At 33.0% G+C, this 14,901-nt stretch overlaps 1 protein-coding gene across 1 annotated transcript in view; it reads left to right on the plus strand.

Moving 5' to 3' along the window:
• Positions 1 to 14,901, plus strand: part of LOC106460885 (zinc finger protein 384-like) — a 115,451-nt gene that overhangs the window by 77,242 nt on the left and 23,308 nt on the right. The window contains exons 4-5 of the mRNA XM_022387690.1: positions 10,122 to 10,306; positions 11,000 to 11,132. Of these exons, the coding sequence (XP_022243398.1) occupies positions 10,122 to 10,306; positions 11,000 to 11,132 (318 nt within the window). The remainder of the gene's footprint in view (positions 1 to 10,121; positions 10,307 to 10,999; positions 11,133 to 14,901) is intronic.

A 14,901-nucleotide genomic window follows, 5' to 3' on the forward strand; every position in this document is an offset into this window, starting at 1 on the left:
TGTAACGTGCAAGGCTACAACACTCGAAATATAAAGAAAATCTCTTATCCGAACCTTCAATCTGCGATAAGACCTGTTGCTCTTGGACCTTCTTCACCGGACACGCTTCATGCAGTTTCATCTGATTCTGAAACTGATGTCAATAAAATGATGATAGGGATTATTTTTCAACCTGAAAATTCTAGCGAACCACAACTTTTCACACAAAGTGAACTTAATGATTTGGTGAAAGATTTGGGCCTTCCAAAGGATTATTCAGATATTTTGGGGTGTCCAGATTTCGGGCTAAGAACTTACTTTCTCCAGGGACATCGTTTTACTGGTACAGAAATTGTGAGAAAGAGTTGATATCTTTCTCTTCGCAAGTAGGTTTACTGGTTTATTGCAACAATATTGTTGAATTAACACCAATGCTAGGAGCTGCAGTCCATGAACCAAGCGATTGTTTATTAATTCCTCCAAAAGAAGTCTAAAGTGTGTTCTCTTTCACAATGGTAACATATATGCATCTGTTGCTATTGCTCATTCGGTCCACTTGAAGGAAACGTACGAAAATCTCGAATTTCTTCTAATGAGGCCAAATACAAAGAACATGGTTGGCTACTTTGTGGAGACATAAAGTCTTTTGTGTGTTGTTGGGTCAGCAATCCAGTTCTACAAAGTTTCCATGTTCTGTGTGAATGGAACAGCAGAGCACGAAATTAGCACTGAATAAAGAAGCAATGGCCACGCAAAGTCAGCCTCATACCACGATCGAAAAACATTAAACGTGAAAGCTTGGTGGACACAAAGAAAGTCTTATTACCTCCACTTCACAAAAAACTGGGCTTGATGAAGCAGTTTGTAAAGGCCTTAGACAAAGATGGCGACTGTTTCAAATATCTAAGTGGGTAATTCCCAGATCTTTCAAAAGCGAAACATAAAGAAGGGATTTTTATTTGGCCTCAAGTTAGGAAATTGAGTTCGGATGAACAGTTCGAAAGGACAATGAGGAAAGTTGAAAAGGAAGCGTGGATTACCTTTAAAGATGTTATTGGCACATTTTTAGGAAACAACAAGTACCCAAGTTACGAAAATATTGTCAATAACGTGCTCGATAAATTTAAAGAGTTGGATTGTAATATGAGCTTGAAAGTTCATGTTTTACACTCAAATATTGACTATTTCCCTGATAATCTCGGTACCGTCAGCGAAGTACAAGGGGGAAAATTTCAAGACATCAGGGAAATAGAGAGGAGGTATCAGGGAAGGTGGAACATCAGCATGATGGCTGATTACTGCTAGTCATTGAAACGAGATTCTCCAGACACAATACATAAAAGAAAGACCACAACACGTAGTTTTGAGACTATAATACTAGATTTCACACACACACACACACAAAAACAGGATGAATGAGGATGCATATTCGTTTTACATCAGTATTCTTCCCTGTTCTTCAGTTTGTTTGTATTTTTGTTATGAAACATACTAATAAAAAATGTTTATTGTGGTAAACGAAACAATAATTTGATCCAAGTAACATTTTGTTTCTTATTTGTAAAAAATCGTCAGGTGATAGAAAGAAATCTGTTATTAAAACCAAAACAACGTTTATGAATTATAAATTCGCAGGCCTGTGTTATCAGGTAATTAGAAATATTGACCTTCTTCTACTTCTTTCCATTTATCTATCACATAAGTAGAGGTGGAACTTACTCTGGTGCTTTCTAATTATTTATCAGGTAATTAGAAATATGGAACTTATTCTGCTACTTACTAGTTAACTATCAGATAACCAGAGATGTAGAACTCACATGGTGATTTCTAATTGATTATCTGGGAATCAGAAATACTGACCTTATTCTAGTGTTCACTAGTTAACTTTCAGATAACTACATATATAGAACCTACGTTGGTGCTCTCCAATTAAACATTAGATAACTATAGATATGTAAATAAATCTGGTGCTTTCTAATTGATTGTCAGTTAATTAGAAATATGGAAATTATTCTTCGACTTATTACTTAACTATTATTAGATAACCACATGTATAGAACTAACTCTGGTGCTGTTTAGTTAATTATTACCTAATTACAGATATGGGTCTTATTCTGGTGCTTTATAGTTAATTATCAGGGAATCAGAAATATGGAACCTACTCTCGTGCTTACCAGTCATTGCCAGATAGCTAGAGATATGGAACTTAATCTGCTGCTAACCTATTAAACTGAAGTAACTACAGACATAAAATGCACCAGAAGCAGTTTGAATTAGGAACATTTCAAGGTCTAAGTAATACAACGTTATCGTTTCTTTAGACTTTCTTACATAACAACGAATGCCACTTTTGGAGTGTTTGAAATACCTAGTTTGTTACATTGAACAAATCTTTAGTTACAATTTTGAAGCGTTCTATATTTGTTATCTTTAGTAAATCTGAGACTAAGATTTTATATGTATGTTTTAGCCTAATTCTACACAGTGTGGTATCTGTGCTGTCTTTCGCGGTGAATTTTACCCTTATAATTCCGTAAACCTATCGTGGTCCAATAGTAATAATAACTAATGATCAGAAATAAAAAACAATGATTAGTTGTGTGTTTCTACTGGCCTAAACATTCTGAAGTGCGATATTAAATAATCATATACTTTTAGATGTATATCTTCTAGTAATTGTTTACATAGTCAGTACTGTATAAAAAATATTGATAGTTGTAAGGTTCTACGAATACCATACAGATGCTTCTTCTGTTTTTAATATTTTAAAGATTTCTAGTAAATAAGTTTACAATTAAATTATTCTCTACAATCTCAGCGGGTAAAAAGTTACCGGTTGTTGTATCTAACTAGATTCGCAATTAGTATTTTTACCCTGTATCCGAACCAATTAATTCCAAGTATACGTACATCATAATTCTACCTCTTGAGCACATGCAAGTAGGGACTTATGAATTCTTTTGTACAATTGCTACGTGTATTGTATGGTCGAGATCTGATTCACTGGGATAGTTAAAAAAACACGGAACAGTGCTGCAAAGTTGTCAGTTTCAATATTTTCGGTCAATTGTTTGTGACTATCCTAGTTGATTTTCATCATTATTTTCATGCGATGAACCATTTTTGTATAATTTCGCCACTGTATTAAACTTAGTTCCTTGATATGCCTGTTGGTTATTCATCCACGATTATAGTAGCGTACTATTTGGCTACTATTCTCAACTATGAGTGTTTAATTTTTCATTGTATTCCAGTTTGTTTATAAGATATACTCATTGTTTTTCATTCATGAATATACTAATTTTACTATTTGGCCACTGTTCTTATTTTTGATTGTATGATTTAGTAAGTGTTCTGATATTTGACTTACTGTGAAGGCACATTTGTTCGATGAAGCCAATATTTGACGGATGGGAAGATAGACAAGTAAACACTTTAAGTGAAAGGAAAGTTTCTGTTTATTGTTTAGTTAGACACTTATCTTAATATCCCCCTTCCCCCGCTGTGTATAAGTGCGGTGGGAAGAGCACAGTTGGCCCATTGTGTAGCTTAAGTGTCTAATCGCACTCTTAAGCAGACGGTCAAATGTTTATTTCTTTCATAGTTATATTTTCTTTTAAGCTGGTACACAAATATATTAGTAGACAGATTTCGTGTTAATTAATGTCCGTGCTCAATATTTGTGTTCATATAGATAACTGTTACATATTTTCTGTGTACAAGCTGCCATCACAATGGTTAACACTAAGTTTTCATGTATTTCTGAAGTATGGAAAAATCGGCAATTTTTCACATGAAGTGAGTGAATTTGAACAAAGCAAAAGACTTCTAATACCCTTCTTCATTTTTCTTGTCAAGTAACATTTTCTTACACTTCAATATTTAACGTGTACTTAAACAAAACTAAGTTATGCAGAACATTAATCAGAGTACACATAATTCAACCAAGAAAGTAGTTTTCAGTGCTACAAATGCTCATTCTAAGCCTTTTAGTCTATCAATAACCACATTTACTTGAGGTGAACAATGATGCTTACATATAATTACTATTGGCTATGGTTAACATGTATCCTATAATATCCATAAATTACTAAATGAGTATGATTCCTCATGATAACTATCTATATGTTGACCTGCCTTAAATGAACCTGAGGAATAACTTAACATTTAGACTTTTAAACTTTCTATGATTTAATTTGTTTTTACTAAGTCCAAAACCTAAATGTATTTTATCAAAATGTATTATGTTGTTGTAGTTGTATTAAACAACTAATTTTAACCTAAAATATAACACCAGTGGGTTTTATGTGTATCATATGTACTTGTAGCGTGTTTATGTTTGCTTCTTTTAGAGATTTTTCAATATTGCTTGTAACGGTCTTTCAAGTGTTGTTCAAATGTGGATGAAAACATTATATTATCATCAATGTAAGCCTTGGAACATTAAGTTCTCTTGTTAAAGTCTTATCCATAAGTCTTGGAAAGGTTGCAGGTGCATTTTTAAGACCAAAAGGTATGACTTTAAATTCATAAAGTCCGTTATCTGTTATGAAGCCAGTTTTATGTCGATCCTTCATCTTACCATGTATTTGTCAATATCCACTGGATAAGTCTAATGTACTGATACAGATTGTCCTTGACGAAGCCTTCAAAATATCACTTATATGAGACAATGGATAGCAGTAAGATTCTGAGACTTGATTTAACTTCCTGTAGTCAACACAGAACCTAAAATCATTAGTCTTCTTCTTGACAATAACTACTGGAGAAGTCCAAGAAGAAGTGGAGGGTTTAATTAACCCATCCCATAGCACTTCATCCACTTGATCATGTAGCACTTGTAATTTAGTGAGAGAATAATGATAAGGTTTACAAAACATTGACTTTTCTGTCGTGGTTACAATATTATGTTCAGACAAATCTGCGAGGCCAAGTTTATTGTTAAAACTATCAGTATATTTTAGCACAAGTTGCTTTAATTGTTCACAGTCTGTACTTTTTAAATGTGTAAATTGTACTTCTTCAATCAGTATTTTTTCAGTCTCGAAGTGATGCCTAATAGATGAAATTTAATTTAAGAACATTTGTGATGACGTTAATGGTTGCTTCGTTTTGCTGTATGAAGTTTAATCCAATACGACAAGATACAGACAAAGAGGTTGATAGATTGAACAAATATTTATCTAATGTGTCTTTGCTGGCTGTATTTTTGTAAATACGTTTTATAACTTTTAGGCTGTAGAATGCAATGCTTTAGCTAACATGACATTTACTAGTAATATGTATGAATAACATTACACTAAAACTAATAATACATTAAACCGTATATCATTCCTTACTGGTCCAACACGTTTCTATCATTCTATTTGAATGTACTGCTATAAATGTAATTTTTTTGTCTATATATTCAACTAGCTTTTATTTCAGCTGCTGGGTGTTATTTAAACCTTGTAAGATCTATAATATTGAACAGAAAACGGCCATTCGTTCATTATACTGCTGACGAACTAATGTTGAAAGACAAATAATGTAAAGTAACGTTAAACTATTTTCGTAAAATAATAAAGTAATTTAAAACTTTAATTCTTTGATAGTGTAATACTGCATAAACGTACTACAAGCGATTCACATCAGTGTGGCCTATACCTGAAGGAATTGTAGTTCAACGTATTTCGTGTACATATCGAAAAAGATATACATTGCATCAACAAATCTATTATTTGTGTGTTTTATATAGTTAGCGTTAGGACAACTGCTTATTAATTATATGAAAAAGTTTAAATTTCAACTTCTGTTTAGCTAATAAAGTAGCGCTATTCAGCAAGCGATGCTGTAAATTAGAGCAAATAGAACATGTTACTCAGTTTAAATAATAGTTGTTCAGACATTCTTGTCTTGTGTTTCAGAATATTGTAAGGAAATCAAATATGTGACGTATAAAATCTTGATAGGCCTACATCTTAAAAAAATTACCCAAATCTACCTTGTTCACCTAAATATATATTCTTAGATTGGCATTCCATTTTTGCGTTTCCAATGATTTGGAAATATACTATTATCATTCCTATCACTGTGAACAAACTTACCAAGGCTGAACAGTATTGAAAGAATAAGCTTATTTACAAGATGATTAAAACCCAATAACCGGAGCGCTTTCGAAAGGTGGACCTTTCTTTTCCTTCAGGGGCAAACTGGGCTGTTTTCAAGATCTGAGAAACACTCTTCAGCAGTCTTATCCGATTATTTCAGGTCGTTAATACCAAAGTGAATTATCAGAAAACGGAAATCTTAAAGTTACGTGTTTTTCTGACATCATAAGTTTATATACAGTAATGTGGAACTGTTTGTAAGTACAGAAAGAGTACTAATGTATATCTGTTTGAAGCGATACAATAATTCGTTAAATACCTGTTGAGTTTATGAAATCCAGTTTTAGAGTAGCTTGATTTGTGTGATATTAATGACATATTATTAAATATTTCAGCCTTATTAGACTTATATTGTCTTATAAGAACAAGATTTATTTTGTTATCATTATTTTTGAAATATAGCCCTTAGATTCTATTTTTGTTCCTTTGAAGAAGGTTTGTTTGTTCAAGATAGAAGAACTCCCCCCTCTGTTTTATAAGATTCTCCCGATTATCCGAAAGTCTAAGTTAGGTATTTAAAGACATGTGAGCCAACCTAATGAAAGAGTAAGTCCATCTTCTAATGGCATTGAAAACTCAGTACAGAGGACCTACTAGCCCCCACCCCGAGCATGCATCAGGCTACTATTCAAAAACAATGTCAAGTCTGCCTTAATGATAGACAGTATCTTGTTTTATGTTAGTATAGACACAAATAATCATTTCTATGTATTTATAGCAATAAAGATTATAATCAGCTAAAATAAACAAAGCTATAGGAAAATGTAACAATACAGCCTTCAACAGAGGATAGTTTTCTTTATAATAACGTATTTTGTATTGCGAATATGATGTGGAAAAGGCATATGTCGTATAAATATAAATGTAATAATACTGTCTGTTGTATGTCCATGTAACTATTTCGCAGGGTGTGGATGGATCTTCACCAAAAGTGGTATGGAGGTTCACTAGGTCCATGAGGAGATATATAAAAAAATTCAGTTTCATTCTTTGTGTTTTGCAGTTTTTATGGGCGTTTTTGTCATTTCTTCAATTACATATAAGGGAAGCAACTTTTCATGTCCAAAGATAACCTTTCGTTAGTCATGAATTTACATAACTTCCGTCCATAGGACAGGTACTCTTCTAGTTTATAATATGTTGGTAATCTGTATGACGCGTTTCATCCAAAGCATTAGTTCTTCTTAGTCACTTTTCAAAGTGAGCCGAAAAGTGAATTTCGCATATGGAAAATACCAAATATTTCCAGATGAAACAAAACGCAGATACAAATTGAACTAAGCGACAAAAACAACAACGCCGTCAGAAAACCACCAGATAAGTCTACTGGGAAGTTATTGAATTGACTTGATTTTATTCCCCAAAATACAACAATAGTAGTGAATCATACCATTCAATAAGAGTGTATTGCCCTGTGTGATAGATTCCAGCTCACTTGTAATGTGGTGACTCTTTTTGTTTTCTTTTGAGCAAATATGAAATTCAGGTTCTGACTACGAAGGATTCATGATGCTGCAGCAAATTCATTGTCTGTGTCTGTTCTTCCTGTTAAGTTGGTACTTGTCTAGCGATGTTTTGTGTTTATGTTCCATCTGATGGCATAACAGTATTTATCAATAGTTGGCATCTATCAGTTAGCCATCAGTTAATCGGGGACTGCTTATTTATGAAAAGAAGTATGTTATAGGTCAAACCACTAAGGAGTTAATATATATATATAATTGTGGATGCAACGTTTCGGGCAATGCCCTTCCTCAGGTATCACTAACTGTACTAACTAACAGTAATTTTCTACACAGTTTTATACAGACTGCATATTTATGTCTAGTTGTGGGTGGTACAGTATAGAAATCAACCACTCAGTCATCCTAAATAGACCTCCCTATAAGTATGAAAGGATCTCCATATGTGGTCTCAAGGTTGCGCCAGTCCTTTTGTATCCAGGCAAAGTTCCATTACAACTGATTTATTTTCCATATTTGCACTTCTGATAGCTGAAGATGCCAGGACAAAAAAGAGAGGGAAACTCCTCAGGATATTTAATAACATGTTGAAGAGTACTCAGTGTTCAGACACAAGCCCAATGAAGTTAGCTCTACCTTATCTGCTCATAACATCATATCATCATGTGTCTCTTCTTCCTGATAATTCCTACTTTTCTACTGAAAACATATATAACTCTCTGTTATATATATATACATACATACATATATATCACAGTAGTCAACTGAAATAGTGACTGTAAATATATATATATATATTACAGTAGTCGTATTGATATATTACTTGTCACCATAAATATATATATATATAGAACAGTTGTAATTCACCTTCACCATGGGAACTTCTCCACCTAACATAATTTGGTGGTGATTGACATTGAAGAATAGTGCGTATTGAAAACTGAAACGATGGGGAGACGTGGATATGAGGTTAGACTAGATTCACAGTGCACAACCCAGAAATTCACATTCACTATAGGGCAGTTATACCCTAGAGGCTGGACTTCATGTAACAACAAAGATGGATACATAGAATAATGAAGACACCTGACTTGGAGTACAACAGAACAGGTGGTAGCCAAGTATAATGTTTGTGTTCGTCTATGAAAGGACTTCGACAGGAGAACAGCCAACTGCTTAGCTTAAACAAAGACTTCGCCAGAGATAAGTAAACCTGCTGGATATCCTATATAGCAAACGAGAATAAAGTACAAGATGCTATCCCATTTCCAGTACCATAAGCCACATAAGAGAAAACAACTAAATGTATTTGATCACAGAACAATTTAAACACTATGAATTACTAAAGAAAGAAATACCTAGAAATACTGCCTTGTTGATCAAGATTAAGGTTGTACTTTGTGTTCTATATATTTAGTATTGGTTCAATTATTTAAATGTTAGATGTATGAATATTAATGTTGTTAACTGTAAAGAATGGTTTTAATGCTCGTTATGGAGTATGAAGTTAAATATACTGGTTTATATGTATATTGGGATTGTTCAGAGGACTTTACGTTTGGTAACTATGTTTTAATATTTTAATTTAGAAGTTTGAATTGTTTACTGGAGGGAGTTTTGGCATAAATTAGTGATCATGATTGATGCCTGGGAATTTCCTGAAAGTCTAGATTTGACTTAACGTGCATATGACGTCACAAATGTGTTTTAGAGGCTTGTGGAAAAACATTGTAATAATATATAAACACCATAAAGCTAGTCAGTGAATTCACAATTAGTCTAGTACTATTTACGCAAGTGTATTAATCAGCTAATTTTGAGTTTTTGCCGTAGATTCAAGGAGAAAATCAATAAAAAAGTATCTGTTTACTTTTATTTTTGAGCTAGGCGTATCGTTCAGTGAGCTTATAGAACTTGTGATAGTAGAAGTAAAACGCCTTCCTTTTCATTAAATTGATTGTACTTTGCATTATTTTACCGAATAATAAAAAGATAACCCACCCAATGATAGTAACAGTTAAAACAGTATGTTTACTCATTTATCGTATAATTTGTTTTCAAAAATGGATTCACAAGTACATCACTGAGTTTTTATCAATAAAACAAATACGTGTTTCTTCGTCTTTGCTTGTCATAATCTCAAAGATAGGAATTAAAAACAAATGAATGCTTTTTATCTTTGAGTATCATTCTTTCGAAAAGGAGAATTATAAGTAGATTTATTTGCTGGTTAATTTTAACTGCAGTTAAATTACAGGTAAGAATTTAGCACAAATTAATTATATTTCTTTAAGTAGCCTTAATCATTTGCAAAAATTACAAAGAAATTTAGAGGTTTATTTATCTTTGAAGCTCTACTTTTATAAGTAGATCATCTAGACATAATTATGCAGGTACTTATTTTGGGTGGTTACCTTTCAAGAGCAAAAACTTAGCAGCTAATACCTAAGTGCATGGTTTTCTTTTAAGGGGGTGATTTAGAAAGATGTTTCATTTGCACGTTGATTTATTAGTGGTCCTTTCTTTCTAGGGGAGAGGCCATACAAATGCCATCTGTCAGATTGTGGAAGGGCCTTCATCCAGTTATCTAATTTACAACAACATCTACGAAATCACGACAGCCAGATGGAGCGTGCGAAAAACAAGCCTTTCCTTTGTAACATCTGTGGGAAAGGTTTCGCTTCTGAAAACAGCCTTCGTTCTCATCGCGCTAAGGTAATATGATCCTTTTTAGTTTGGGTTTTTCAGAATTTGCAAGTTGCAGAAGTAATTTAGGCAACCGTGAGTTTTCTAAAGCTTTATAAATTTTGCATAGAATAATAATAAAATATGTAGTTAAAGGCCGTGAAGATTGTTTTGCTCTATCAAATGATGATAAAATTATAGTTACTGCTAGAAATCCATCCCTATCTTGTTTGTTTTCTTTTTTCAAGTCCAGTAACCAGCCCTACACAGTTTTTTATTTAGCGATAATTTTTCCCTAATACTTTTAACACAAGGCACCGAGATATATCTGTAAATATATAAACAATTATAAAAGATAAGAATAAAACTTATTATTAGATCTTGGAGTACAACAATATTAAAGAACAATCAAATTGCATAAAGATTTGTAAAGAAGAAGATCAATATGAACCAAAAGATACATGTATAGTTAGTGAATATTTATGATATGAAGAAAACAAGTAAACTGCATAGAAAATGATTAACAAAAGTATTAGGACAAAGATATTTAAGGAAGATTGATGAATCATACTAATGCAGTGCTACATTATTGCTGGTATTTCATATACAAAACTCCCCATATGGTATATGAGTAGAAGATACCGTTCCTAATATTTAATAACCTGACTATGCTTATTTTGATATGGTATGTTCTAAAGACTAACTAATTTTGATTTCGTATAGCAACATGCAGCCCTCATTGGGGGAGCCAGCTCTCAATCGTGTCCCGTGTGTCACCGGATCTGCCTGAATGGGGAGGCCTTGATGGTGCATATGAGTGTTACTCACAAGGATCCTAATGCATCAGGAACACCAAGTAAGACAAAACATAACAGATTAAATTTACTCTCCAATACATGCGAAGAAATTCCATCTTCATTACACTCCTCATTGCAAGATATTAATAACATTAATGAGCATGATCATACAATTGCACTTGGTTCGCCAGAAAGTATGCCACCTCTTATACCACTTAACACCCCATCATGACAACTTGACCTTGTTCACTACCTTCTCTCCTAGTTTTTAATGGCCATTGACTTTGATTAGCATTAGTCACTTCATGGTTCATTTTTTTCTAGAAGCTCTCGATCCTCTGTTTCACTAGAGGTTCATACTAGCACTCACTCTCAGACCTATGTATTGTCACCCACTGATAGGCCAGACACGACATCCGTCTTTCCTAAAATAGAGTCAAGTGTTTAAGTATATAACGTTAAGAAAAATGAAGATGTTCTAGATTTTATACCACAATAACATAAAACATAATTATAATACTAGTCAAGCATTTTTTGTGCTTCCCCTATTGTTTAGATAGCAGCAAAGGTAATACCAGATTATCTATTGTCAAAGAGTGCATTAAAGCCACATATTATACTGAATATTTTAGGCAATTTCCTAATGTAGTATTAGAGCATGTCTGTTATAGGCATGGACTGCATCACCTAAAACATTAAGTTTCGCTTCTTTTATTTAAAAAAATCCTGCTACGTTTCCTATATCTCTAGTTTTATTACAATGTTTTATGAACTCGGGTTGTATCTTATAAGCCTCTTGGTTTCATTCCTGTCTTTTGTAAACTGAGATCACATCCTCTAGATCACTTGATTGTGCTTCTACTTCATTTGATTTAAGGTCGTGTCTTAAAAACAACTTGGTTTCATTTCTGTCTTTTATACGCTCAGATCACACTTTCTAGGTCACTTGCTTATACTTCTGCTTCATATGGACTCAAGTAATATTAGGCTAGCCCAATCTTTCACCGTAGAAGATGGAAGAATTTAAGACCTTAATTTGTTACCTATGAGACTTACTAGAATGGAAGTTTTCTATTAGAATTTATTTGTAAGCAATTTTAATACACAAATGTGAAACTTCACGTGTGATTAAGAATGAATGGACGGATTAGGTATATTCAGTTGTGGGGCTCAATGCGGCCAGCTATTTAGACCATAATGTTCTAGGGCAATGACACGCACAACTTGAACTATTTGATTACACTTTTAGTTTTATATAGACACAGGTTACACCTTTTAAATACCCATGGTATACGTTTGGCTGTTACAAGTTTAAACAGGTAACACCTCAAAAAAGTGCGATGTTCAATATTTATGTTACACTTGTCTACATTAGTTTAGAACCTAATCATCTGCAAGTTACTAAAATCTACAGTTATAGATGAAAATCCAGGTGAGATTACATCTTAACATTATTATGAAATTTATCAATAGCTGTGTTCAAAGTGTTGACAATAAGTGACAAATGCTTATAAAGCGGCTTCATTGTCAGTATTGTTGCTCTTTTTGCCTGCACGTGCAATGTCTATGCATATGTGAACTTATAGCCTGTAATGCGCAACTGTAGATACACATTTTTGATCATCTGATGTGAAGGGTCATGTTCATTTGGGAACCGTTCGGCATATAATTTGGGAACAGCCCGGCATTCTGATGAAACTCTCCAAACAGATAGGCAATGTTAAACTGTTATTCAACTGAATACTCTGTCAATATTTAGATGATTTGGGAGTAGCTACAGCACAATACATGTGTATTAGCTTATGTAGAGAACTTTTGTTTTTAATCAGTTTTAACTTGTTGGACCTTTCAAAGGAGTACTGACATTCTTATGAAAAATTATGATCTCGTACCTCAAAAGTATCACGCACGTACGCAGTGTGGGGAGGTTCGAGGGGGTTCGGCTGAGTACTGATCTTCTTATGAAAAATTCTGATATCATACCTCAAAAGTATCACGCACGTACGCAGGGGAAGGAGGTTCGAGGGGGTTCTGCCGAACCCCCTATTTTTGTCATGTAACAAAATACTGTCACTAAGTTCATGTCCATTTGAACGTTCAGTTGAATAATTACGTAAGGTGTACACAAACCGAAGAAAGACTGAGTGCTCTAGCTTTAAGATATAATCATTATGACACTGCTATCAAGATTGAAACTATATGTAAGTTATTCATGAAAAAGCCCCTAGAAGAATGATAACATGTTAACATGTTATTTCAGTAGTGCATACGTGTACGTATATGACAATCAATTAGATAGCCAATTTTCCTTCATATATACGTAGCGACATCCAGCTATACCGTAAGTTCAGGTATTACGGTTCCTTTTGTTCCTGATAAGGCTTGGTTAATACTCATCAAACTTAATACATTGCATGATGAGCACACTGGTAAGAAAGAACGATGGCCAGAAATAGTTTATTAGAGGTGCTCAGGCATATATTACTTTTATGTATTGTATGCTTACAACATGTATCTATATATACATATATTCATTTACGTGTTTGTAGTACTTCAGTGTATATAGTCTGATGTTTTCTGAAGTTCAGCGTTAAAATCTACTAAGGTACAGGTTGACCAGAAGCGTATTGATCTGTCATTTATGCTTTATTCTCTGCTGTTGTTGCTGCTGCACAAGAAAAGTTCTTATAATCTGTTATTAATATTTGTAAAATGACACATATATCGATTTATTCTATTGATATGCCATAATTATTAAGCATGCCTTCGATTTCAGTGTTTTTATCAAATTGTTGGACAGTATTTCTTAATTTTATTCAAAATTTAGCTGCAAAAAAATATAAAAAATACGTGAACGTCTGAAGTATTAGTGATAGGTGAAGAAATTTTATTTTCTTCGGGTTCTGAATTTGTTGTTTTAGAAACTATTACAAGGTACTTCAGGATCAAAATGCATGAGATTAAATGTTTTACTATGGAAACCAAATTGTGTACTTTTTTATCCTCGTTGGCAACCTGTAAGGATGAGACAAATAAAGTTAAACCAGAGAAACTATCGTTGTTCATGATACAGAAATCGCATGTTTTGGAGGCACATATTTTGATAATTTTACATATATATATATATATATATATATAACATATTATTAGTGAATTCATAAAACAAGCTATTGTTATATGCTGGCAAGAGAATAATAAAAAGAAAAACAAGAGAATTATAAACGGGCCGTTTTGAGCGGATTTTCTTTTCCTTGTAAGTCTAACATGCATGTTTTTTTGTGCATTTGTATATGTGTACAGCGTTAGCAGTCAATGATAAAGGTTTTAAAATGTTGTTTGAACTGAATCTTCACTGTTTAAAGTGCTTTATGCCCGAATGTTCTGTTAGAGTTTTGTGCAATTCCTTGCGTTCCCTATTATGAACCCACTATCATGATTCATCATACATAAGATACAGAAATCACAAGTTTTCGAGAAGCATAGTTTGATAATTATATATATATATATAAAATATATTATTAGAGAAATCATAAAAAAAGCTATAAACTAATATTCATTTTGTTGTTAGGAATATAGAACAATCTATTTATAGTAAAATAACAGTAAACGTTTAAATATTATTTTATTCGTGGTGAAGATGGCCCTTAAGAATTTAAAAAAGGCAGAAAACTGATTATTTTTTATGATAATATACCGTCTGTAGATAAATAAAAGTCATCCGTTCTAAAAACATTCTTGGAAAGGACTAAAAGAATTATATCTTTCGCAATGTTGAAACTAATTAGGATTGGCTTTTTGGAAACTGAGCTGTAATATGGTTACAAGTTA

Source organism: Limulus polyphemus, unplaced genomic scaffold (genome assembly GCF_000517525.1).
Source record: "Limulus polyphemus unplaced genomic scaffold, Limulus_polyphemus-2.1.2 Scaffold856, whole genome shotgun sequence".
NCBI lineage: Eukaryota > Metazoa > Arthropoda > Merostomata > Xiphosura > Limulidae > Limulus > Limulus polyphemus.